The 26,745-nt window shown below is 37.1% G+C and overlaps 1 protein-coding gene across 2 annotated transcripts in view; it reads right to left on the bottom strand.

The window, feature by feature from the left end:
• Window positions 1–381: 381 nt before the first annotated feature.
• The window catches only part of OCA2 (OCA2 melanosomal transmembrane protein), a 218,659-nt gene continuing 192,295 nt past the window's right edge, over window positions 382–26,745 (bottom strand). For both annotated transcript variants that reach the window (XM_065075251.1, XM_021287659.2), the window contains exon 24: window positions 382–987. In XM_065075251.1, the coding sequence (XP_064931323.1) occupies window positions 900–987 (88 nt within the window). In that variant the 3' untranslated portion in view covers window positions 382–899. The remainder of the gene's footprint in view (window positions 988–26,745) is intronic.

The raw sequence follows: 26,745 nt of genomic DNA, 5'->3' as shown, positions 1-26,745 counted from the left end.
CCTTGAATGCCTCACAGGACTTAATATAATGAGAAGTTTGACCTATTCTGGCAGCCAATTATACAAAACAACATATGTGGTTTAACACATTATTATCAGAGAGAAGGAAATCAAAGCCAAGGTATGATCTCATTCTTCCATATAGTGTATTTACCTATTAAAAGATCTAGAGTACTTCATCACAGAAGTGAATTAATAATTAAATGGAAAATGTCCAGTGCTTTATCACATTTTATGTCCATACTTTGCTAAAAAGAGAGGCATTAGTTTATTCTAAGAAAAAAAGGCAGTTTAATGCTGATTAGGAGCCTTAAAACAAAAAAACAAAGCCTCCATAGAATGCAATCCCAGTTTCAAAATAATAACTCTTTCCAAAACACATTTTCAGGAGATGTATTTATTTTTAAATGTATATAATGATACATCCTTCATAGTGTACAGATTTTCTGCTTAACTGTCTATTATTACATCTTGAATATTAGTTACTTTAATACAAATAGCTAAATACATTGACAAAGACAAATGAAGTCCTAAAAAGAAATTACTGAACCTCTGCTATGGTGAATGAGTTTTTCATTTCTGACTATACTCAAATTATGTCAATACAAACTTTCAGGCACAACATATTCCCTTCTGATGGTGCCTTTTCATCTGCACAATAGTTGTATTCATAATTAAATATATGGATTCTCTTAATTTTGATATTCTAGTTTTGCAAATTGTTCACAAGACAGAATGTTAAGAATGACCAAACCTGATGATGATGCTGACAATCATTTTGATTGGTACCATATGTTGGGGCTTTAGACATTTTGTTCCTGTGTATATGTGTTCTTAGTGTTCTGATATATAAACTAAATGAAAGAGAAAGCTTCTTTGAGTCTTGAAAGTATAAATTACTATGAGTTCCAACCGACTACGACATGAGCAACAAGAAGATAGCACATCCCGATGGTACAGGAGACAATCATCATGGGGAAACCTAACCTGAAACAACAATAAAATAAAGGAAATATCAATAAAGATACAATACTTTGTTCTCCAAGCAACCTATGAAAAGGAAATTTAAGTTATGCTACATAATCCAAGTCTCAAACATGATTATATCTGTGCCAAAAAACATGGATGTACTGAGAGTATGACAACGGCTAGGAGTCTAATATTCAAGCTCACATTTCTACTTCCAGCCTAAGAGATAAGTGGTCAGAATTAGAACAATTTCATTGGCTGCAGGGCACTTCTTCCAGTTTACTCTCAGCATCTGGCATGTCTTGTTGAGTTTTTTTGTGTTTTCCCATAGACAATATGCAATTATACAGGTAAAATAACAATTCTTACACATTACACAGCATTATAATATATCATCCAGTGTGTATAACTTCATATAACCCTGGTATGGCACTTGTAACTTAATCTAAGGCTGAAACTCAATAAATTGTTTCCCTGAAAATCTGTAGTGATTTACACCTGGTGTTCCTCATCTGCACCTCTCACCAGGTTTAACAGACTTGAATATTAATAGACTGTTCAAAATAAACCACAGACAGCTGTAAAAGTACTCAAACTTTGCTGTTCTGTCAAAACAGTTGTTTGCCTTTCACCACAGATTAAGCTTTTCAGATAACATCCGGATTTTATAGCTTTCCTTAGACTGACAAACACAGGCAGCAAAGACAGACAACTGGAAAGGATGCTATGAAGTTGGCCAAGTCTTACTCTGCTAGATTTGTAGGTCTTGCATATGTGTGAGAAGAAGAGAGTTTTCTGAAACTTAAAAGCATTATTGTATGATACTAAGGGACTGTGTACAACTGCTGTGATCACACTCCTTTGTTTTATGTTACTAAAATCACAGGGAGAACTGAGATGAGAAATGATCATGTTACAAATGACCCTCCTTTCATACTTGCTTTTGTCAAGTTCAGCCAGGAGTTTCCACAAACCTCATTAAAGCATGCAAATGTTCTCTTGAGTACAGAACTTCATTTATTCTCTTCCTTGAAGTAAGACCTGTTTATTACATGTGGGCATATTAGTTGTGCCTTTTTGCCTTGCTTGTTAGGAGCCCTCAGGAAGGTTCCTTGAGCCTGTTCCCTTCTGTCACTGCTGATCAGAGCACTAAGGAAGAGGTGCCCACTTAGTAGGTGACAGGAGGATAACATCTTCTGAGCTAGGGTGGATTAATAGCTCCTTTCTTTAGGAAGTTACAGTTAGAAGGGACCTCTCGGGACATACAAGTCTGGCCTTTACTTTCTTGAGATATGAAACCAGTTGTATGAAATGAAGAACTTCTTGATGGCTCAATGCAATCTTTTCTTTATACCTGCAGCTGCAACATTACTCTAAAGCTTGAGATCCTCATACATCATGTTTCTTTCACTGCTGTTTTACTGAAAAGCGGACTGAAGAAGGCATAGACGAGACCAGTAGATTAGAGGTGCTTTCACCTTTAACAGCCATTTGTTCAAGTTACTGACAAGGGAATTTTACCAGGAACAAGGGTCACTGCAAACACAAAATAATCAGCCCTGACCTGTAAAGTTTGCAGGATAATTAGGAAACAGATAAAACCTAAACACTCTAAAAAGTATGTTGAAATTATTTAGTGAAGAGCAAACTTGTCCATAATGCTTGCTTCATGGCCTCTCTTGACCCATTACCAACGTGAGCCTACCCCACATACTGGTAGAAAGAGGCAATCCACAAACGAAAGAAAACCTTTGCAAGGCTGGAAATGTGCAAAGAGCAGGACTGTCAAGGCTGACAGATCATCTCATTTCTATCTCCTTGTCATCCCCCTGAAGAAGATGGTGTGTCCCTGTGCCCATGACCAAATATTGTCTGCAAGATGTACCCCAGCAGGACAGTTCCTATGCTTGGCTCCAGAGGAGTTGTCTTCCATCTCTCTGGGAGTTAGGACCTGGTGCGCTGGTCTCTTCTGTTGTTCTGGTAACAGGCATTAGTATAATTATTTTATTTTTCAAAGGAATTTGTGTTAGGTTGGTATTTGGAATTGAGAAAAGAGAAAGGGAGGAGAGACAGAAAGGCTGGACATATGCAAGTGTTGAAAGTTATGAAAAATTGTCAGAAAGGGCCATAAGATTTTCATAGATTTCAAATATTTCCTGAAAAGTCTGAAATGCATTTGGAAGATTTCTTTTTTGGTTCATATGAATATGCACAAATATACTGCAGGTAAGTGTTATTTCTTTTCCAGACTGATGGGTCAGATCCTTGTTTTTGAATGGCTCAGTACCTGAAAGAGCTAAATCATGGTCTTTTTCAACCTAAAGGATTCTTTGATTATTCAGTCACTAAACTATGATCAAGCTGATAATATTGTAAAAGAACATATCTTGGAATTATTTTAGTAATAATGCAAAATTAATTAACAAATTTGATGGCTAGTCAACTGCTTCTCAGACCCTTTCCTTCCTTCTCTCAGCAAATCTGATCTCTGATCTCTCCTAATTTCACTTACATAAAAGTGTCCACATAGGACAAAAAAGCAAAAACAGCAGTGGCTGTAGAAATAAAATGGCATGGCTAAAAAATCCTTCTACATCCTTTGGTATATCTCATTAATGATCCCTGCAGCAGTATCAACATGACAGGTGGGTGAACCGGAAGTGGCTGCAACTCTCATAAGAAAACTGGCTGTAGTTTGACAGAAAACAGAATTTTATTGACCTCACAACAAACAATGAGCTGGTACTGAGAGGAGTGGGGACAGAACAGGTCTTCATCTGTACTGATGCAACCTAACAAATCTCCCTGAAGAACACATAGCAGCTCAGCAGTGGCAATATAATGCCTTTGTAAAGACTGGCAAGAGGAGGGAAGGATCCAAAAAGATTCAAAGACTACTTGACCACTGGAGAGGGAACAGAAAAGCTAGCTCCGGCTCGTAGGAGGTCCCTGCAAGAAAATGGCTGAATTATGCAGGGCCACATATAAAGATGCAGGAATTTTGATCATACCCCCACTATCACTGTGCCAGTCCAATGTGCAGCTGGAGCTGGATACAGCAAGTCCAGGGAGGAACCTCATTTCACTTAGTGTGGGTGTTTGTATTGGGCACAACTGTGACACCATTGTTCTCATTGCATGGACAATTACCCCTCATCTTGAGGTCTGAATTTCAGGCTCGCTGGCCTGAGCACTAATGTAATTGGATCAAATTCAATGTGCAATTTGTGTACCAGAGAGAGGAGAGATAAAGCTCAGTCAGTAAGTATTAGTTACTGTAGAGTTAATCAATTACTTGAGTTGATTCAATGCCCTATTATGTTACTACACTACACATTGCTCTCCGCCAAAGGAAGATACAGCTGTGATACAGCCCAGGCCACATACAACATAATGCTTAAGTACATGTGTTTTCTTTAGTTATACTAAGAATGCATTTTAAATAATGCAAAAATTACTTTCAGCAACTCCAATTTTCAGTATATTCCCTGGAATTAAAAAGCACCATGTCATTCTGTTGCTCTTGCCCAGGAAAAAGACTCAGCAGAGTTTAGAAGCCACAGAAAAGTTTCTTGAGTTAAAACTTCAGATTCATAAAAAACACTAATTAGCATCTTTGTCATTAAACTATATTTTTACATGATCTTGTAACAGCATCTGACATGACATTTTTATGCACAAACTAAGGGAACAAGGCAGATGGGTCCTGCACAGGGCAGCCTTTTCTTCCCTCTCCTCAGCAGACAGGGAGTTACACACCTACTACACAGTACAAAAGCTTCATCCCAACTCTCCAGAGCCAGCTCAGGGAGTTTTCACTGCGGCAGAGAAATGGCATCAGACGCAAGGAAAGGATGGATGACAGGATCTGGCATTCATCCTACTCTTCCCTCCTCCTCTTTGTACTGGAAGCTTAAACATAAAGCTGCAATCTAAATGAAATCTCTCAGCTTAAATATACACAACGACCAGATGTTAGTTCAGTGAAAGATAATGAGAGCATTTCAAGTGAGAGCCCCAGGGATTTGTCTTGGACAAAATTTTACTTATTAATAACTTCAGCAATCCAGTAGTGAAAACCTTGCAAATCACCCCAGCACAGGAGAGATGCCAGACTCCATGGAGAACAGAATTCAGCATGTTCTTGACAAATTAAAATGAGAATTTGAAATGAACAAGATGAAACTGTGAAGGTAAGTGTGAAGTATGTATTAGAAGTCAAACATGGGCACAAAAACAGAAAGGAAAGCGAAGCTTTTCACTGGTAATGACCTAGTTATTTCTGTTCCTGCCCCTCTGCAAGATTTATGGCCCTGTATTTGCTTAGAAGAAAAGGAAACTGGTGCATGATTCTTCTGGGAATAAATCCCATTTCTAATGAGTATCTACGGATGTGAATACTACAGCTTTCTTAGGTTATAAATTCATCCAATATTATTTGCTAAACAAGTATAACAAAGCCTTTGTAGTGTAAATTATGTTTTCCTGAATAAACTGATTTCCTACAGTACCTTGCAGGTCTATTTTGTGATGCTTCAAGAGCCAGCAGGACCTGGGATGCACAAGACCCAGGTCCAGTGCCCTGTTCTGCCTGATTTGGGACATGACATATGAAACATTCTCACCCAAAAAAAACCACTCGTACAGATACTGCCTTTCCTTGACAGCCCATAACTTACACAGTCAGGGCATCCTCAAGCAGATCTGTGGAAGAACCATGCCTCCAAGGAAATAGTGAACCTTCAGTGGTTCCTCAGTAGAAAAGTAACAGCAGAAATCTCCCAAGAACAAACCACTGATGGTGAAAGAAGCCTGGTGGTTGTCAGGAGTAAGAGTTAAAAAAGAGTTAAAGCTAACTTCTACTGTTATTTGTATTTGCAACTTAATGTACAATTTAAACTCAACTTATTGACTTTTCGTCAGACTTAAAATTTTGCATTTAGTGCTTCATATTGGTTTCATACTGTGAGTTCTGTAGAAGGTATAATCTTATCTTTGCAGAGAAGGCCCTGGGGGTCCCAATGGACACCAAGTTGAACGTGGCCCACATATGTGTTCTTGCAGCAACGAAGGTGAATGGTGTCTTGGATTGCATTAGGTAAAGTATTGCCAGCAAGTTGAGAGAGGTGATCCTTACCCTTTACTCAGCACTGGTGAGGCCAAACCAGGAGTGCTGGCTCCAGTGTTGGCCTCCCCAGTACAAGAGAAACATGAACATAGTGGAGGGAGTCCAAAAAAGGGCCACAAAGTTGATGAAGGGAATGGAGTATCTCTCCTATGAGGAAAGGTTGAGAGAGTAGGGACTGTTCAGCCTGCGAAAGGCTCGGGAGGAACTTACCAATGTGTATAAATGCCTGAAGGGGGGCTGTATAGAAGACAGAGCCAGGACCTTTTTAGTGACAGGACCAGAGGCAAAGGGACCAAACTGAAACACAGGAGGTTCCTTCTGAATATCAGGAAATGCTTTGTGATTGTGATGTTGACTAAGCATTGGCACAAGGGAGATTGTGGAGTCTCCATCCTTGGAGATGCTCTGTGAGCAAGTACTTTTTCTGTAACTCATCTAGGATTACATAGCAAAGTGAAATCCTTTTCTGGGGAAAAAGGAGAGGGGAGAAAACTACCTTTATAAAAGTAACACTTGCTTCTGAGTATTGTATTTTGTGAAGTTCTCCACGTTTTTCCAGATTTATCCAAAACAATCTATAAATTATTTGCACTAACATTCTTATATAACTCATTTTCTTTGTGATTATTTGCTGTCAAATTCTCCTATGGAGAGATTTTTCTCAAAAGTTTATTTTGACTTTTTCATCTCAATTGTTAAAAAACAAACAAAAAAACGAAAAAACAAATACAAACAAAAAAAAAAAAAACAAACTCAGAATTCCTCGGAAACAAACAAAAAAAAAAGGTCTATTGATTAATTCCCTGCTTTTAAGGAAATATTTTAAATTTGTTGTCTGCCTTACTCTCAAAGTCACCAGGAATTTTCCTCTTGGTCAGTTTCTCTGTTGTTATTATACCTGGGGTCACCTTCCTGCCATCTTATTTCTTCTCTCCCTTTCTTTCAATGTAGATTACTTTATGAATCTCCTGTTATTTTGATTGTGTCAACTTTTCTATCATTCCAATTCTTTGACATACTGATCCAGTTTATCTGAAAGGGAAGTATGGACTTTACTAAGAAATTTAAGAAAACTGATTCAAAATGTTTATCACATGCCCATGACACCTGTTGTAGCTCAGAAAACAGGTGGCTAAAACTGCAAGTGAGCATCAATACAACATTAAATTGCAGTGGATTTCATATAGTCTGGAACTACACAAAAATTACAGTGTGGTTACCTACTAGTTTCCATACACAGGAGTTACTGTGTCATTTAAACCACAGAACAGAACAAAACCTATAATCCTATTTTCTTCTGATTGCTAAAATTATAATAATTTCCCTTTATATTCTATCTGTTTTGAGTGTATGCCAAGATTTCCTGTACAGTCACTACCAGGAGTAAGCCTGAGATAGGTAACATCAGATCATGAGTGAGAAAAAGTAAAGGTATTAGGTTTTGCCTTCCACAATCTAGAATATCTTTCTGAAGGTGTTTTCCTGTAACCTTAACACTTTCACATGTGGAAGAAGCAACAGGCCTTTCCTTGGTCTTCCAAAATTTCAGCCTTTCATTGTAAGAGGACAGCTAGTCTGTCGGCTCCTCCTGAAAGATTCAAATTACTAGGTTTCTGTCTGAGCTGAAATACAGAACTGTCAGAACAAGTGACTTTGATAACTATCTAAACCTATACATATATGGTAAGCTAGCAACCTGCATGAAACACCACAAAAAAAAAAAAAAAAAAAAAAAAAAAGAAATTGAATACACATCAATTACAGCAAAAAAATACTCTGATTATTTAAAAATCATCAAGACACTAGTTATTAGATGACAGTAGCATCTGATCTTTCACTTAAAAGTAAGCATACAACTCTAACAGGAAATGCTGAAATCCTGTAGACAGCCAGGGAAGAACAGAAGCTCAAGTACAGAAACAAAACTGAAAACAGAGACAGAACTAACAGTGACATTTTACTGGGAAGGAGCAACTTAAGACTGATATATTTGTGGAAGTTATTTTTCTACTATCGTTGTGATGCTAATATCCCTTTAAATGAACAAATCCGTATTAATAATTTGGCAAGCTGTTCAGAAGCTTGCATCTGGGTGGCAAGGGGGGGAAAAATAGTAGCTTTCTACGTTTGGCCGTAAGGGCCCCATGACCAACATAAATGGCCCACATTTAAACGAGAAAGAGAATTATTTAAGTCAAGTTCATTGGTGTGAAAGGGTGTAAAGGAAACTAGATTGAAACCTTTGCACATGTTAAGATGCATTTTAGTAAATTTATATAGATCACTCAAATCCATATTACCTCAGTCTATAGATTAGGCTTTGGTGGGTTGTTGCTATAGAGAGACATGCACAAGCCAATGGCCTGAAAAATGTCTTAAATATAAATCACTTATTTAAGCATCAGAATAATTCCACTCTAACACAGAAAACACATTTAAGTGTTTTTTTCTGGATCAGGAGTCAAACAAACAAACCAAGCGAACACCAGATATCTCATCTGTAGTCTCTTTTGGAAGATTTCCAAAGGCAGGAAAGCCAATATTATGATAAGACAGTATGATTCCCCTGTGTAGATGTCTTTGCTTCACTCATAGAAGTTTGGTCTTTTCTCCATCTATTTGCCCTATGATGTGAAACACTTGTCACGATCTTCAACAGATTAACTGCAGCTTAAAGCAAAAATTTGGTTACTCTTGACATAAATGATACAATTACCCAAAGCAGCTCACAAGATTGCCTCAAGACAGCGTCCCTTTCTACCTGACTACCAATATGGAGAGTGAACCAATCACGTTTGAACATGATGGGCACATCCTTTCCCCAGGAAGGTTTGCACCAGCCTTCAAGCAAGGTGAAAGCCAGGAAAAGAGAGAGCAGAGGAAGTTCTTGCATTGAGGATGGCCAACTGAGCTTGCTCTCAAGACTTTCCTTTTCCTAAGATGTGTATAACTGGTATAACCTGTATAATAAGAGAGTTGGTACAAGGTGGCCGTGACAACCTAATGCACCCAATTTACTCAGCTGAAATCAACAGTCACAAACTAGTCTATGGATGGGAGATCATTTTTTCACACTTGTGCTTGAAGTGGGATGATCTTTCCTCAGCACCTAGGAGGAAGTAATCTTGTACATGTGGGTACAACATTCCAGCTTCCAGAGGGGCTAAACAAACTCAAACTTTAGAGAAAGGAGCCTTTGCAAAGTCTAGATTAGACTGTCAGTCCTCGTTACCATGGGGACCTCTTGCATTCAGACCTTCTGTATCATTACAGCTTTAAAATACAATTACAGCAATTCAGTTTGAGTGTTGCTAAATCTCTAAAGTTATTAACTACTTACAGAAAATATCTTAGGTTACACTAGTTGCTTTCCAAACTGCAGTCTGCTAACTGGATGGACTGTAATAATTTGGAAACACCTTTCCACTTCGTTGTTCAGAATTTCCTTTCAAAGATAATAAATATTTTATTCACTTCTGGTTTGCCTTGTTTGGTTGGTTTTGTTGTTGTTTTGTGGGGTTTTGTTTGTTTGTTTTTCTAAGCCTCTATGGAAAACAGAAGAAACATATAGCAGAGTAAAACTAGAACTGTGTGGTATTAATGCTTTAGTCATTATATTTTCTATCATGCATATGGTCTCTTTAGAGATAAAAAGGTCCTTCAAGACAGCTTTGTATTTAAGCCATTTCCCCTAAGTTTTGGTACTGCTAAAGTCTACATAGCTCTTTAATCATAAATTGCTTTAATACCTAATTTTCTCAGTAATTCAATCTCTATAGCCGATTGAAAGGAGTATATTGTCTCTCTTTTCCATTACCAGATACTCCCAAGAAACATACACTATATAATGTTGAAGCTCCAAAATGAGTTGTCAAAAACTACAGTACTTTATCATCAAAGCAATAACTCCATTCTTTGCCAGGGAGCATTGTTGTGACTCTTTGAAAAGTAGTGACCTTATATACTCTATGTTGGCAAAACGGAATATGTCACAGACTGAAATTTATCTTTGTTTTAGTCAGATGACTTTTCTCCATGCTGCAATGTGACATACTTGATTTTGTTTATAACATTTGTGCTTCAAAGAGACCAAAGCACTACAAACATGGTGTTTGTTGTTACCACCAATGTGCAACAAATTGTTTACCGTTACAGTTACCAGAGATGAGATAAATTCTGCAAACTTAAATTTGCACACCAAAAAAAATTCTACCAGTAGACTTAGTTTCAATAACGTCAATTCACATGAGTTTCTGGTCCATTAATGACTTTTTTTTTTTTGGCCAAGACTATTTGAGTCCCCAAATATTCCTTAACAATCTGTTACCTGGTGCTTTAATATGAAAGTCCTAGAGGCAGAGTAAATTTTCCCTTTATTGTTAGGGGAACATATATAGACAGACTACTTGCTGTCCTACTAAAGAAGTAGGATATGCCATGATAAAGTGTGGCATAAAAATTCAAAATGATCTGCTAGCAATTTTTTCAGTTTATCATCACAACTTTGTGTCACCTTTGGATCTATTCTCATATATTAGCAAAGTATTTGCTCTCTACCTCACCCAGGCAGAGCCCAAAACAAGTTTTGTCCTCAATTTCTTGTTTCTGTTTTTGTTGTGAAACCTTCACACCTTTCTAAAGTCTAGGAAATGCACACAGATTAAATTGATTTCACTCCTTGGGAAAGCCATACTTAATCCTCTCCCTACACATTTGTGTAATGAGGTGTAGTTGTGAATCTGAGTTTAAGATTAAAATTATCATGGATGGCTAGAAGAGAAAATCAGTGAAGTATTTCTTCTCTGACAATACTTCAAGAGACTCATGTACTGGTTGTGAGTAGAAACCTCAGTATTCCTGGTAGTGAATTGTTCTCTTGAATTGTTTGAATGGTTCTGATACCCATATTCTGCTAATGAGATAGATCTATACAAAACTAGTGAGACTTATTGTGAAAAAATGAGTGTATTGGGACTGCTGAAACAGGTTTTGCAATGTTTACAGTTAGTGTTTCTGTATTTTATGAAACATTTAACATACTGTGAACTGACTTTTGATGATTATAGGCATTTTGTTTTACAAAAACAAATCTGAGACTTATCTACATTTTTGTTTAGATATCTTTTTATAGCTAAAACCTCTCTCTTGTAGAAATGTCTCAAAATAATATTTTGTCTATTTTTGAAACAAAATGTATCTACAAAAAAATATTAGCCTACATTATTTTACTACGTAGCCTAAAGAAACCAAAGATAATGGATAGGGCAGAAATTAACTGTGATTTCTTTTAGTTGCAAAATGTTTCAAATTAAATTACCTTTACTGACTCTGTATTATCTTGTTTTTTCTCAGTGAAGATTCAGGAATGGAAGTTGCCTGAATGTTATTTCCATTAATTTCCTTAATCCCAAGCCCCACAAATGGCATCTCAGGGCACTTTTCTTAGGGTTTAGGTTTGGTGTTGTTTTGGTGTTTCATTTTTTGGTTTGATTGTTTAATTTCCCTTCCCCACCCCCACCCCCCCCATATGTTTAATTTTATTAAAGCAATTTTTTTTTTTTTTTTTAAGAAGAAGATATTTTACATTAGGGATTAATCAGTTAATTCTTTAATAATTACAGCAGAGCACTGTCAACTATTTTAGAAGCCCTGGACTTTGCTAAATAAACAGATTTACATAAGAAATAATATGTTCCATTCCATTCTCCTCTTTCTTACCACTATGAGACTCCTATTCATGTGTCATGTGATAATAGAGAACTCATGTACAGTAGTTTACCAGGACAAAGAAGCAATGTAATTGCATTTTGAATTAAAAAGTGGAAGGATGTTTCCTGTGCATTAATGATTATTTTTCATTATGAACTCATCAGACGCCTTCTGATAAAGGGTTACTGATTTTGTAAGGCCAGTTTCCACCACAAGCTCTTTGCTTCAGGCCACCCAGGCTAAGACAAGGACAGAGAGTGGAGATTTTCATTCCAGCAGGGTGCACTTGGAAACTTCTTTCCAGTCCATCATGAGATGCCAACCAAAGGCAAACCAAAGGGGGCAGCTGGAACCTCCCAAGCCCCCCTGCCACCACAGTGCATTGCAGTGTACAGGTCTTCCTACCTCAGAAAAGCCCCAGATCTGAGCTCTTATGCACTCACTATGAGGAAAGATTTTATTAATCACAAGTCTTATTTTAAGTGCACTAGAAAATTAAAGTTACATCAACTGAATTTTATTCTAAGTGCATCAACTCCTCAGCACATTAAAGCTCACACATAAAAAGCATTAGGCAAATAAATATTAGACAAACATATTCCTTCAGATATACCAACTTTTCTTAGATGATGAAAAGAGGAGACCTAACAGATGGACAAGATAGAAAAAGTATAGTATAGGGACACACATAAATATCACTAGCAGCATGTTTTAACATGGGCTAGCTGCTTGACCAGTTCACAGGTGTTGCAAGTCAATCAGAAGCACCAATTGGAGTTCACTGTCTAATTGTTATAGATGCCAGATAACCCTCAAGGTGCTTCAAGAAGAGAGGTCAGAGCTTGAGAAACTCCAGTTCTCAACTCCTAAAAATGCACTAAATTTGCAGAAGTTTCTTTGAGAAAGACTGCATTAGTCCCAGTGTTGTCATCTAACCTACACTTCTAACCCACACTATCATGAGTGTTACTCAGGCTTTCATCAGGATTAAGGATTACAGAATGAAAGAAATTATTAGACCTTTTAAAAAATATAAAGACATTTTATTATCTTCATATTTTCAACAACTGGGTGAAAACTAAACCAGTTGATTCTCTAACTTCTGCCTTCCTACTTGTATCTCCATCTCTGCAATGGAAGAGCTGGGTTGCTGCCAACAATGCAAGTGTGCACCCATGTCCCTGGGCATTGTTTCACGGACCTACACTTAGCTCAGGACATGGTGCAGGAGTGTCAAAGAAGTTCCTCAGCAAGTGAGTTATGCAGAAGACCAGATGGTCTAGACTAACCATTTACAGTAATGCTACATGCAACTCAGTCTTCCTCCTTTACTGTTTTAGTTTTTTCACTTCCTTTTGAACAGCTTGGACAATCAAGTGGTTGGTTTAAGTGTCATTGAGTGATTCTGAACCATCCTTAAGTCCCACCACAGAATCACATTATTATCTTTCTAAAATATCAGGATCATTGTTTCAGATATGTGTAAGATATTTTCCATTTTAGTTTATTTCTCCAAATTTGTCCTTTTCAGCTAAGGTCAACAGACATTTGAATTTCCTGTCTTAGAAGGCACAGAGATTCATTTCAGTTGTAACATTATGAAAAAAAGTCTTGAGCAAAAGCTTGCGATTAATATCCTCACAGTGCTAGAGATGGAATATGAATATTTCTTGACTGTTTGGAATAATTTAAGGGTTTTTTTTTTCCCTTTGCCTTTAGAAAATGTATTCTTTAGATAATTTGCATAACACTAGGAAAACTAAGGGCATGGATGTCACTTGGTTTTGAGCCTCAAACAGTTTTCATTCAGCCGTCATCATCAGCAAATAGTAAAAAAAAAATAAATTAAGAACAAATGAATCCAGGAGAAAAAAAAAAGGGGGGGGGAGGGAGAGGGGGTGTGACGGGGAAGGGGGAAAAAAGAAACAAAATACCCAAAATACCATGGCACTTTCCTTGAAAACCAAGAACCTGAAAAACCTTATCTATTTTCAGAAACAGGTTTTGTCCCTTCCACCAAAAAAGCAGCTCTTAGTCTCTCTTATTCACTATCAGTTTAAAAGTAAAGACGCTACATAACCATTACCATTTTAGCCTAATGAACTGCTACATACCTGTTTAAAACTTCAGACTATCTCTAGTTAAGTAAACCTCACCAAGGCTGAAAAAGTGCAAGTGTTGACCAGGAAGTTGTTTTCAAGTGGTTTATTAGTTCTGTTTAAATTAACTCAATATTGCATTAATTGTACGGTATAAATATAATCAGGTTGATAATAATTTTTAAAAGCTATCAGAAATCACTGCTAAGTTCAAGCAATAAAAAAGCAAAGGATATAGTAAATACTACCACATCTTCTCTGTGAGAAATATCATCTAATTTGCACAAAAAAAAAAAAAAAAAGCTATTTACTATTCCATTAAGAGCACTACTTCCTTCGAGCAGTTCTATTTTCAAATGCATTATAATGAAAATAGCATAAACACAAATCCTCCTTTCTTCTGACCCTGTTGGAAGACATTATTTAGTAACAGAGGGCAAATCACCTTGCTAGCTCTATTAAAAATATCAAATCTTTTGAGAAAATGAAATGTCATATAAAACTACAATTCTGATGTAATAACAAATGTCTGTATGATGCTTTGGCAAGCAAACATGAAGCATGAGATCAAGCAAGCTCAAGATGAGGAGAATTAATATACTCTCTTCAGACGCTTATTAGTCAGGGTTCATACAGCAAATGTATGTAAGCTTCATCCTTACGGCATTCTCTTAGTTTTCCAGACTTCATGTCTCTTCCCGCCATTTAAGTTAACTCTGTGTTTGGATCTCCTGCAAATTGTTTTTTTTTAAAGTACCCTTTTTAATTAGAAAATCACATTCTAATTTCAATAATCTTTCAGTAAAACACTTTTTCAGCAGCTATAGTGACTGTCTAATCAAATTGAGGATGTTGTAATTAGCTGGAAACTTGGCATGTGATGTAATAACTGTATGAAACTGCAAAAACTAGGAATTTTTTTGATAACAAAAACTGTTTATTCCAGCACATATGACATTACCTACGTGAGAATTCAAATACAACTTACTCATACAAACAGCTGTACATTAATTTTATATCTTCTCCCAGGTGGAATAAAAACATTAATCATTCTTCCCTGCATCTTCCTAAAGCCGAGTGGCACTACTGCTTTTGCCTGCCATTGCCCAATTATTTTTGGTTTGCCTTTTGATGCCCTCTCTAATAGAAACTCCACACCCTTTCCTGCATGCTTCATCACAACTATCCTTACTAAGGTAATTCATGTATATGTGAGAAAATAATCTATGTCATGGGACAAACCTGTACACGTTTACATCTGAGCTACTGGCCTTTCTAAGATAGAATTTGTTTTACCTTTATTATTTTTTGTGTTAGGACGAAATTAATCACCTTCTAAAACTTATTTATCTCTGTTGACTACAGTGAGAGCTGGGCATAGAAGTAAAGATATCAACACTGCAGAATGGAAAAGTGAGGTGAGATGAACCTTTCCTTTACTGACAAGCAGCTCTATGAGCACTGGAAAATAGTGAAGCTTTATTTCCTACCAATTTGTGTCTTAAGTTTGACTGACTTTCTGTCTGAGTAGAAAGCTCTAGCTGAAGCTTTCTTCCATAACTTACAATGACATTCACCTGCATGAATTTTTTTTTCAGTGTGTAAAGAAGTGTGGGCTCAGACTGCACTTTCCCTCACTGGGAATACTAATAGGGTTTCTTTTTCTCTTCCCAGCCACCGACTTTGATGAAAATTCAGGGATTTTAATTACATTTGAGAAATCAAGCCTCCTTTCACCATCATCCTTTCCCCTGTCAGGAGTGTCTGAAGTTGCTAAGCACATTCAGAAGTTATTAGGTGGGAAACACAGAGACACATTCACAGCAGTATGTTTGCACAGGAAACCAGATTGAAAGTTGGGCTTTGATGGAACAAGGGGAACAAAAAGCTTTTCAAAAGCATTCTTTTTTTCCCGAAACATACTTGTTAGAAGCAGCTAACTGATCCTGAGATGTGCCAAAGGCTTACCGTGATATAACTCCAGAATTATTAGAGAAAGGGATCTAGCTTTGCATGTGCTTACATTATATGGTTCTAGTCTCCAGCCTTCTATTAGAACGCTTATAGGTGTGGGAAGGTAACAGGAAAGAGAAAGAAATGTGAAGTTATAAGTCAGCATGAATTAGCCTACATATTTATACGAAATTTCATGTAATCCCTAAGGAACTGTTAAGTTAAATAAAAAAACTATTTATTTATTTAGTTAAATAAAAAAACTAAATAAAAATTCAGTTAACTTATAAAATAAAAATTATCACAGTCCAATTGTATATTTCAAGGCAATCTTAACTAGTGTGCTGCTGTTGAAACTCCCACAGTATATATCTCAGACTTTAGTAAGAAATAGAAAAGTGAAATTCCATTTAGCAAAATATTTTAAAATGGCTGTATGACTTAATAAATGATGTCTTAAAAAGTTCAAATAAAAGGAGCATTTTAATCAGTTTACTACTCAGATGTATACCTTCTGAACGTGAAATTATTGCTGAAGTAGGGAATAATTTCTCATTATTGGTCAGTGATAATACTTCTGAATGCAGTCTGTTTTCTGAATAGTTAGATTCTGAATACTGTTCAGAAATCTCACAAAGCAAAAAATTAATATTCCAGCAGTGTACCTCATAACTGAAAAGTCAAATTATTCTTCCTATGAAGAATAATATATGCCAAAATATAATGAACAAGTGGACTGCTTGTGTATCTTAGTTGAAATTATTAAACGTGAAAAATATGCTTGAGGGTTTTTTCTAAATGCAACTACATCATTAGTTTGGATGAAATATACTGTGCCCTGGTAGTTACAATGGAAATAAATAACTTGCACAAGTGTCACTGAAGTAATCTATTTAATTGTAAGCTTTAGAACATATTTAGTATTTCAAATTCTTCTCTGCATTGACACACTAATTGCTCATACTTCAGAATATACACCGACTGCATATACTTTGTGTTAGAAGAATATAGTCAGTAGATTTTCTGTGCAATGTTCAAAACATGGGATAATCTTAGCAATCATTTAAGTGAGAAGATACTTATTCTGCAGTCTGACTAGTACAATGACAGAACATCAAAGTCTATGTAAACACATGAAGTGATTACAGATTTAACCAATAGCTTTTTGGGTGTCAGTGTACCAGACATAAAGCTTCTTTTCCTTGGTATGTATGCACATGTGTTTATTTCAGGGAAAGGAAATCAGTTTACCCTGTAAGACAAAAAGCCCTGCAGGTCATGTAGCTCTCCCCTGAGTTAGTGTATACATAAGTATTTGAAAACAGGATTTTCCTCGACTAAGCTGTAATGTAAATTACTACAGTCAAATGCAAATTTCATTTCAGGCCAGAACTTGGCCCTAAACCTATTCCTTTTTTTTTTTTCCTTAAGTCAGTGACAGAACATTAAAAATACTTTATAATACCAGAGCATTTCAGTTTATTACCAACAAAATCACTCTCACTAAAGTCCACTCCATAGACCTCTTCAGTGAAACTAGAAGCAATATTTCTTCCTTGTCCTCTTAGCTAAGTCACTGGCTTTGACATGGCCACCTGTACTATTCCTGACTTTGGAGGCTGCCTCATCTTCCAGCTCTCCTCTGATCTCACTTTGTATGTGTGTCACTGCATCCCCTTGCTTTCAAGATTCTGTGCTTTACCTTCTTCTCCCTCTTCCTCTGCTTCCCATCTCTAGGTAATTTCACCACAAACTACATTCAAGCCAGCAATGTTCCCTGTGCTGACAATTCACTGGTGTTCTTCCCTCCAATTAAGCTAACCTCACTCTTTTCAAATCACAGTTCTGTGCCCTCCTCTGCCAGGTCTTTATTGATGTCTGGCTATCAGTTTACTCTCCATGCCAGCCTGCACGGTTCTCATTTCTCTCCCCCTGCAAATCTTTCAATTTATTTCCTTTTTTCATAGCACTATCATTGTACTCCTTATCCTCACACATCATTTTAGTCAGCTTGGGTCTACGTCTCTGTTAAGAGCTCTACATTCAACCTACATCTAAAACTCTTGCAGATTAGCTCCCTGTAACAGTTCTTTCCTGCTTATTCACATAACTAAAATGCTAACCTAGAGCTCTCTTACTTCAGTTTCTCCATGTCCCTTTCTTTCACCTCAAGAAAAACCAGGGATTATTCTCTAGTTCTAACAGTTCAATCATTGCAAGACTCTCTTTGCATCCCTCCACTAGTTCTTTTATAAAGAAAGCAGAAGCTTTGCTAACTTTCACAGACTGCAAGGTGTGCTGGTTTTGGATGGGATACTGTTAATTTTCTTCATAGTAGCTAGTATAGTAGTATGGGCCTATGTTTTGGATTTGTGCTGGAAACAGTGTTGATAATAAATGAATGTTTTGGTAGTTACTGAGCAGGGCTTACAGAGAATCAAGACCTTTCTGCTCTTCACACCAACCCACCAGCAAGGAGAGTGGGGATGCACAAAAAGTTGGGAGGGCACACAGCTGGGACAGCTGACCCCAACTGACCAAAGGCATATTCCACACAATATGACATCATGCTCAGTATATAAAACTGCAAAAAGGAAAGGAGGATGTTAAGAGTGACCCAAGTAACCATTAAATGTGATGGAGCTTGGCTTTCCTGGAGATGGCTGAACACCTACCTGCCCACGGGAAGTGGCAAATGAATGCCATGTTTTGCTTTGCTTGCATGCACAGCTTTTGCTTTACCTATTAAACTGTCTTTATCTCAACCTATGAGTTTTCTCACTTTTACCCTTCCAATTCTCTCCCCCGTGTCACCAGGAGAAGTAAGCGAGTGTCTGGTTGATGCCTAGTTGCCAGCTGGGTTAAACCAAGCCACTTCATTAATTCTCTGCTTATGCACAGTGCAGTGTTTCCAGCTGCATCCTGGTGTCAGTTCTCATCACCATTTGTCATATTTCATGTTAGTACCTCACTCCCATAATGCTTCCCAGTACTGGCAGGGATCCCCTACGATTGTCTGTAAAGTCGCCTTGTCAGTATTCCTCCATTACATTTTGCCTTGGCACAACTGCCAGTACAAAGTTGTCTTCAATGCACTCTCAGTATTACATTTCTTTGTGTTTCTCTCTCAGTTGAACTTCCATCACCCAACATGGGGTGTCCAAAACTGAGGCACTCTGAACTGGACTGCAGTTATCAGAAAGAGATTGGCTCTTATAGGCTTACATGACCATTGTGATTCTTATGCATCTTGCACATTTTTTCCAGTCATACTTAGTAAGTTTGAAAATAATTTAATTTTTTCTACAAGTCTTGTCTTTATTATGACCCCAAAACAACGTCTCCCAAGAGTACGAGCACAGGATGACAAGGGAGGTCCTTCAAGTATAAACACAAATCACAAAAGGTCAATTACTCATGGTTGTAGGGAAGCCACCTTCAGGGATAGGCAGAACTGGTTTTAGGACATAATAAAGAGAACAAAGAAGATGTATCTAGTGTATGTAAAACACCATATGTATGTTTAAAATGCAAAGGAGGTAAGAAGTAATTATAAAAGCTCAAATACAAATGGCAGCAAATGAAGAGAAGAAAGAAAGAGCTCCAGAAGGGGATCCCACACATCTGATCAATACCAATACTTGCATGTTAGCAAGTATTAGCAAGTTAGCCTTCCTCACCTTTGGTAAAGAGCCCTGCTCTTCTGTTTAACTTTTACAAAGTTTTGCTACCACAACTCCATAATCATTTGTAGCATATTATTAATTACTATATAACTGGGCTAAATAAATTACTAATTCTAAGGAGATGTGTTTTCTGCTCCAACCTTCCAATTTGCTACAGTTACTGATATTTTAGGGCCAAGCTAAATTACATGCAGATACAGTATGACAACCATGAGTCTTCTGTTTACATTGACCACACAGGAGGTACAGGGCAGGTTAAACACCTCACTTTAGTACCCTAATTAGGTGAGATGCACCCTACTTTTTGTATTCATTACTGTTGAACAAACCTATCCTCAGGTACCTGGACAGGTACCTGAGTACCTGGCTGGACAGGTACCATGTTTTTGATCAGCCCTTTTACAACTCCTCTCCTTTTTACTGTGCTGGACCTTGGCAAGTACTGGGCTCTGTGGTAACAACAGCTGCACTAATGAGTACGACAAACCCACGTGGAGTCAGCAGCTCTGGGTTAAGAACATGCACGTGAATGCAATCCTCATGAAACTGCCTACACAGTAACCCCACAGCAACCTCACCTTGTACTAGCACAGCATAAATCAGAATCACAGCATGTTTCTAAATGAAGCCAAAAGGATTTATGAGAAGAAACACAGTGCTCTCCGCAAACTGAGCTGATATCAAAAGAACAACACAACATTCTGCAATACTGAAATATTTTGCCTGGACTGTTTCAGTTCACAATCCTGACAATCAAGATCAATTTAGCTACCACACATTATGCTAGACTTAGGAGCTGACAGGTAACTCCTACAGTCTGGGGAAGTTGACTTCTGTTACATGAATTTATACATGTGCATCTTATTTGATAATGTGTGTTTCTGTGAATTACATTTAAATTAAACAAGCACTGAAAGAAAAAAAAAAAAAAAGGTGGTATCAGCAACTAACAGACTCAGATACTGCTAGATTAACCAGTCATTTTGGTCCCAAAGCTAGACAAATGGCCCAAGAGACATTTGCTCTTTCATAAGCAGCCCTGTAATCACCTATCCGCCATGTACAGCTCCATCTGACAGAAGACAATATCTTGCGTTAGATTTCTTGTATCAGCTCCCAGCTTACCCCACATTACTGAACCATCTCATAAACTCTGTATATAATCCAACAATGCCTACAGTGACAGCACACAGTCTAAATGTTTGCACTAAGGGAAAAAATTGCCCTTTCACAGGAAGAGATAAAACAAATGTACAAGAGACTCTGGAAATATCATTAAATTGCAAGGAAAATATATTTTCTTTTTCAACACTATCATGAGGACTCGTATTTGTTCCAGAAATGCCTAACCCTTAAAGAGGTATGAGCCATAGATAAGTATATAAAAAAAGCATAGTCTGGCCTAGTTCTGCCCTTCCCCAAACACACTGAAGAATGCCCCTTAACTTCAACTGAGATATTAGACCACCAATGTCACGCAATGTGCAATCACAGTCCTCACTCTTTTATTTTAAAAAATGAGACAGGATCAGCCTTGGCAATAACAACAACAAAACCAAACCAGGTTCAGCTTCTGATATTTCCATCTCAGAAACAAGGTTAAAAGCAATAGCGTGTGACATGAACCTCAGCACAATGAACAAAACAGAGCTCCCACATCCCAAGCATGTGTTCCTCTGCGCTTCAGCCATCCCAGCTCATGGCCCCTACCCCCTGTCATTCACCAGCACACTCAAAGCCTGAGGCTTGCGGGACAGTGATAACAGCTGCTACCTTAAAATATTTAACTCAGCCATAGAATCATAGAGGTGTCCTGAAAAAATGAAACAAAACAAAACATGCAATAAAACCCAAAACACCACCATCCCCCCAAACAAAACAACAACAACAACAAACAGGTATTCTGTCAGTCTGAGGATTTGTTCCATTGTTTGTGAAGGTGCTTGCGGTCTGTGGACATGCTTCCAGTTTCACTCTTTGGCTTAAGGGTGCTCATCCCTGGATACACACTAGTTGATGCACGTGCCCTAATCTAAAATCAATCAAATCATTCCTTTGGCAAGAAAACAATGGCTTTCCAGTTTTCCATGTTCTGCCAAGGCTGCCATTAAAAGTATGAATTTTTTTTAGAAAGTTTTCTTGGCGTATACTTCACCACAGTTACAATAAAGATCATAGCACATGGTGGGTAGTGTGGACAGGGCTGAGCTAGCATTACATCTGCAAGCAGAGCCGACAGCAGCAGTCTAGTCCCAGCATCATGGAGGTCAATGCATTTCACTTCAGTAACCATGGAATTGTGATGATGCTGCTACAGCTGATCAAAGGCATGAACATCTGCATTACACTGAAGTCACCTGACATGACCTGGACTGTGGGATTCAGCTCCAGATTCAGTCATCTGAACCCAGGTGCCTGCTATAAAGACATCTACACGCGAGGTAGCTAAGTTCTCACTGCAGTTGGTGGGGACCAAGTCAATACAGCAAATGGAAACTGCAGAGGTGTCTGTCTCACCTTGCTCTGTATTTGGTAAGATAAGGAACTTTTTAGAGATAGCCAAAACACTTCTGAGGAGAAAGATTTTTTTAAAAAAATTGTTTGAATAGACTGACAAAGTAAAACTTGGAAGTATTTATTTCAACTTTCCTTATTTTTCTGTAGTTAAATCATGCCTTCTTTCCACTACGACTTTGCATAAAGCTGCATAAAGCACAGGCTATCTCTTGTAAAAAGCCAGCTTTTGTGACAGTGAAATTAAAAGATAAGCCAGACAAGTGTATTTTCTCCCACTGTCACCACATCCAAGCGCACCCGTTATTATCTAAGACTTACTTGCAAAGCAAGCCCATTCATCATTCACCCCTAGAGTAGTAAACAACTCTTTTAACCCTTTTAAACTTGGATATTTGGGCTCCTTTTAAAGCAAGGATGTATTCATTTTATAACTCTATACATCAGGAGTTTTCTTGTGTTTACCGTGAACTACATACTTCCTGTTCTTCTGTGTTATACATGTGTGGCACTTGAGCTGCATGAAGACCAAAGATTTTCTGGTAAATTTTCCCTGGCCTACTAAATTAGTTGTATCTTCATACAAAATTGCAGGTCCTAGGCCAATTCAAGCAAGTATGTGTACGTTAGCAGAGTTAGAAAAATCATCTGTTAAATGGAAAGATAATTCCAATCTCAACCACCTAGGCGTTATACCTCCTGCATCAAATGTTCAAGGAAAATAAAAATAAATATTTTCTGAGATAAATCCTGATCCATACTAATAAAAATATTTTTAAAATATGTATTAATTACTTGCTAGCAAAATAGCCCTGTTTTATTTCTAGCTAATGAACTATAAATATGTCCAACAGACCTTACTTTTAATTAGATAAAATGTTTTAAGTAATGAGATGCCAAATTGAAATAATAAAACAATATTGATATATTGTCTCTGAGGATACATTCTCCTTCAAAGCCAGTCAAGTAAACAGAGGTTACTGCCAGAACAGATGTTTTCATTTCAGATTATCATTTTTGTAACCCAAAATAGCAGAACACCTAGATAGCAAAACATACTTTGTGGACACAGGTATGTGGAAGCCTTCCCAGCTGAAGAAAATTTTAAATAAATTTTTAAAAAACAAAATTGGCTGAAGAGGCAAACATCATAAATTATGCATGCTAAGTTCCAAACTCAAGACTGACTTTATTAAGAGTCAGCACTAGCCACTGCAACAATAATACAGAAGGAAACTGTTCTCTATTGACTAACAATTTCCATGTTCTTGTGGAGTACTTTAAGAGGCTATTTGAGGAGACTGCAAAGTTAAAGTGTTACTGAAGGAATCATTACACGATTTCTATGCAAAAGCCATGGAAAAAAAAATATTTCATTTATGTGAATTTTAATTGAAGCTGAATCCTATCTTCACGTAAATCATTGTATTGAAAATCATGATACTTTTGTTACACAAAGATTAGCCAGAATGACAATTGTATTTAAATCGTGTATTAATTCGCTTTTTGGTTCTACACTTTTCTGGAATAAAAATAACTTTTTTTGTGCTTACATTGGTCAATAATATTTGAAGGTTGCATTAGAATGATTTGAAGTCTAAATTATTTCAAAATCAATGTGGGTTTGATCTACTTATTTTTCAATTGAAGTGTTAATTAAAATTTGAAATACTAACTTTTAATTAAATGCACTATATTACTGTAGAATTGTTCTCAGTTACTATGCCTTTCATTGACATACGCACATTCATGCAATAATTCCACTAAAAATTGTCAAGATAAATTAATTGTTTTACCCTTTAGCTCTCATGAATTTGAAAGCAGTAAAAGTAATGTCGTGCATCGTTATTTCTTTTGTATATGTGCTATACTGCAGACTTTATCTAAGAGCTGCTAAAAAATAACTCTATAGATGCTTTACACAAGGTACAATTTGCATTATTTAGCTTTAAGACACAACAGTATAGCATTATTTTTAGCCAGCTGAAAGAAAGAGACTTCTAGAAGGTAATTCTTCCCATTTCAGGATATCCCTTTAAGATGTCAGGACAAGTGTTCCCTTTTCCTCTCCACTCATTGCAGATGAAATATAAATGAATAGGTTGAATGAAATGGATTAACTCAGGTGCGATGAGTCACATTTCAAGTCAAGTATCCTAACAGTTGTCTTGTTTATAAGGAAAATTCTGGAGTTACACAACCCTAGAGAAAAACTACAAGTTCTCTGAGGTGAAGGTTCACCCAAATGGTAACCCAAAAAAAGTCACTATCCAGGCTAAACTTTTTGAACTCATACTCACACTCATATTCATACTCATGAGTTTAGGTGAGATTAGGTATGCCGTTTTTTGTCTTGTGTCTTACTACTCAATATGCACAAGACAGAACAGCCAGAAGACACTGCTCATGTTGGTAAACCATCTGATTTCCAATTACACTGCAAAGCTGTCACAGCCATGAGGGCATCAGCCACCACATTGTCCCTGAGCAGCCTCCCCGGAGCTCCCGACCCACTCATGGCCCAGGAACCCCTTCCGACTCCCTGTGCGGCTCCTCCACCCAGACGTTCTTAATGTCAGAAAACCACGTTGTACATGAGACAGTAGTGTGTTTTAGCAAATGGTGGATTTTTTTTAGCAGTCATCTGCATTAGGAAAGAATTTTAATCATTTTTCTATTTTACAATAGTCCAGAAATCAGCTACTTTTCTGAAAAGTATTTTTGAAATTTCTACATAAGAAGAAAATTTAAGTATTCCCAAACCTCTAATTCTACTCCATCTGCAACAGTAGTTACAAGCAGCTCTGGCTTATCATGCTTTTCTTAATTATTTCAGTAATGCTTGTTTATTGCATTTATTAATACTTATATTCACTGTCTCAAAACTTATAGAAACGCTGACCACTCATTTTGAATTTTATTCTATCTCTTCCTATCTGAATAGTCATAGAAATTAATATATTTTAAGGCAGCTTACTCTCTGCATAAAGTGTTGAATATTTTTAACCTCTGAACTAAGACACACTGTCTGTCACTGAACTTTTTGAGTTTGACATCAGTTAAAGTTCTCCCATTAAAAAGGAGTTATTACAGCAATATGAAGACTTACACAATCTGTCAAAAAGATCTTCCTAGAAAATCTTCAAAAAAAAATCGTTCTTGTCAAACAGGTGCAATTTGTAGGTGGGAGGCTTTAACTTCAAAATTAAAGGTCAGAGATCCCAAAGACCCTACTTGGCTCCCTTGTCTGTGACAGATGAAAGCAATTAAAATTAAGTAACAAAATGTGACAGACTGTGTATTATAGAAGAATATAGCCATGTTTCTCATCATCTAGCCACTAGGCAAAATAATCCATACAGTGATAAACCTAAAAATGAGATGTAATCTAAGATGCCCTTAGACTCGCACAGTTTATTTAACTGTATAATATAGAAAATAATATAATTATATTACAGTAAAATAGAAAATAGTATTTTAATATACTAATGACCACATACTCGTTGCAATAGTCAATGGAAATAGTGCATGGAAATATCATTATCAACAACAATCCAAAGTCTTGTGAATTTAAATGAGACCACTGATTACGATTTTTCCCTGAAGCAGTAAAAGCAGAGGACTCCATAAGCAATAAACCTGTGTTGGGCTGTTCTCCCAATCACCACAAATAGCATTTAGTATATACACCCTTCATTGATATGTTATATTCAAGAAACACAACAGATATTTTTTTATTTAAAAAATCCTGAGTTTTGGCTTTTGCTGTTTTTTAATGGCCTCAAGTTTGTGTTCACTCTCCCTGGTTTGATTATTCATAGCTATACTGCTCACCTTCTTTCTTTTAACATTTTGTTTATCACTATCACCACAGACAGACCTCCTGCTCTTGCTAAGAAAAGCACACTTTTCAGACTCAAAAAGCTCCTCGTTACACTGGGTGAAGTAAAAATGTAACTCAGCCTATTTCAAAATGAATCCCCTTCAAGGCACACAAAGTCTCAGTCACAATGAAACGAATCAATGAACAAGGTTCCCATGAATAGTGTGGGCAGCATCTGACCATCAGTCAAATTCATTATTCATTCACTATTTTTTCAAATAGTCTAGCCAGCACCTGGGTAAGGCAAATGTTCTCAGTTATTTAACCAACCAACTAACAGTGTTCCAGTACAGCTTCTGAATTTTTTCAAAACACAAGGATTTAGACAAAAGGCAACAATTTAGAACCTCCCTAGAAGACACATGGCAAGAATAAAATGAAAATTGTAAGATTAAAGAAGCATATGCAGTAGCCACTGTCTTTCTGACAAAGAAATAGGAAAAGAAATGAAAAAAAAAACTTAAACATGAAAGTCACAAAATGCACACAGCTGTGAAACTGATGTAAAATGGCAAGAAAGCTTTCAGCAAGTCGTGTTCCATACACAAGCCTATACACTAAGAACTTGAAATATTTTACAGGATTACAATTAACTCATTTTTTCTTCTTTATGGGTGGGCTATTTACACGGGCCTGAATGGCCATAACATATAGCTGCCCAAAGGCAGGATCTGACCTGATCGCCTGAATGACAGGAAGCACACATCTCCTACGCTTTGCATGAGAGAGCACCTCGGGTTCAGCCATGCCAACCCCAAAGCTAACCTCAGCACGATTACTTACTTCTGGACCTGGTGTCACTCA

This window comes from Columba livia, chromosome 1 (genome assembly GCF_036013475.1).
Source record: "Columba livia isolate bColLiv1 breed racing homer chromosome 1, bColLiv1.pat.W.v2, whole genome shotgun sequence".
Lineage (NCBI taxonomy): Eukaryota > Metazoa > Chordata > Aves > Columbiformes > Columbidae > Columba > Columba livia.
Note: the sequence above shows the minus strand (reverse complement) of the source record. Positions and strands in the feature narration are given on the sequence as shown.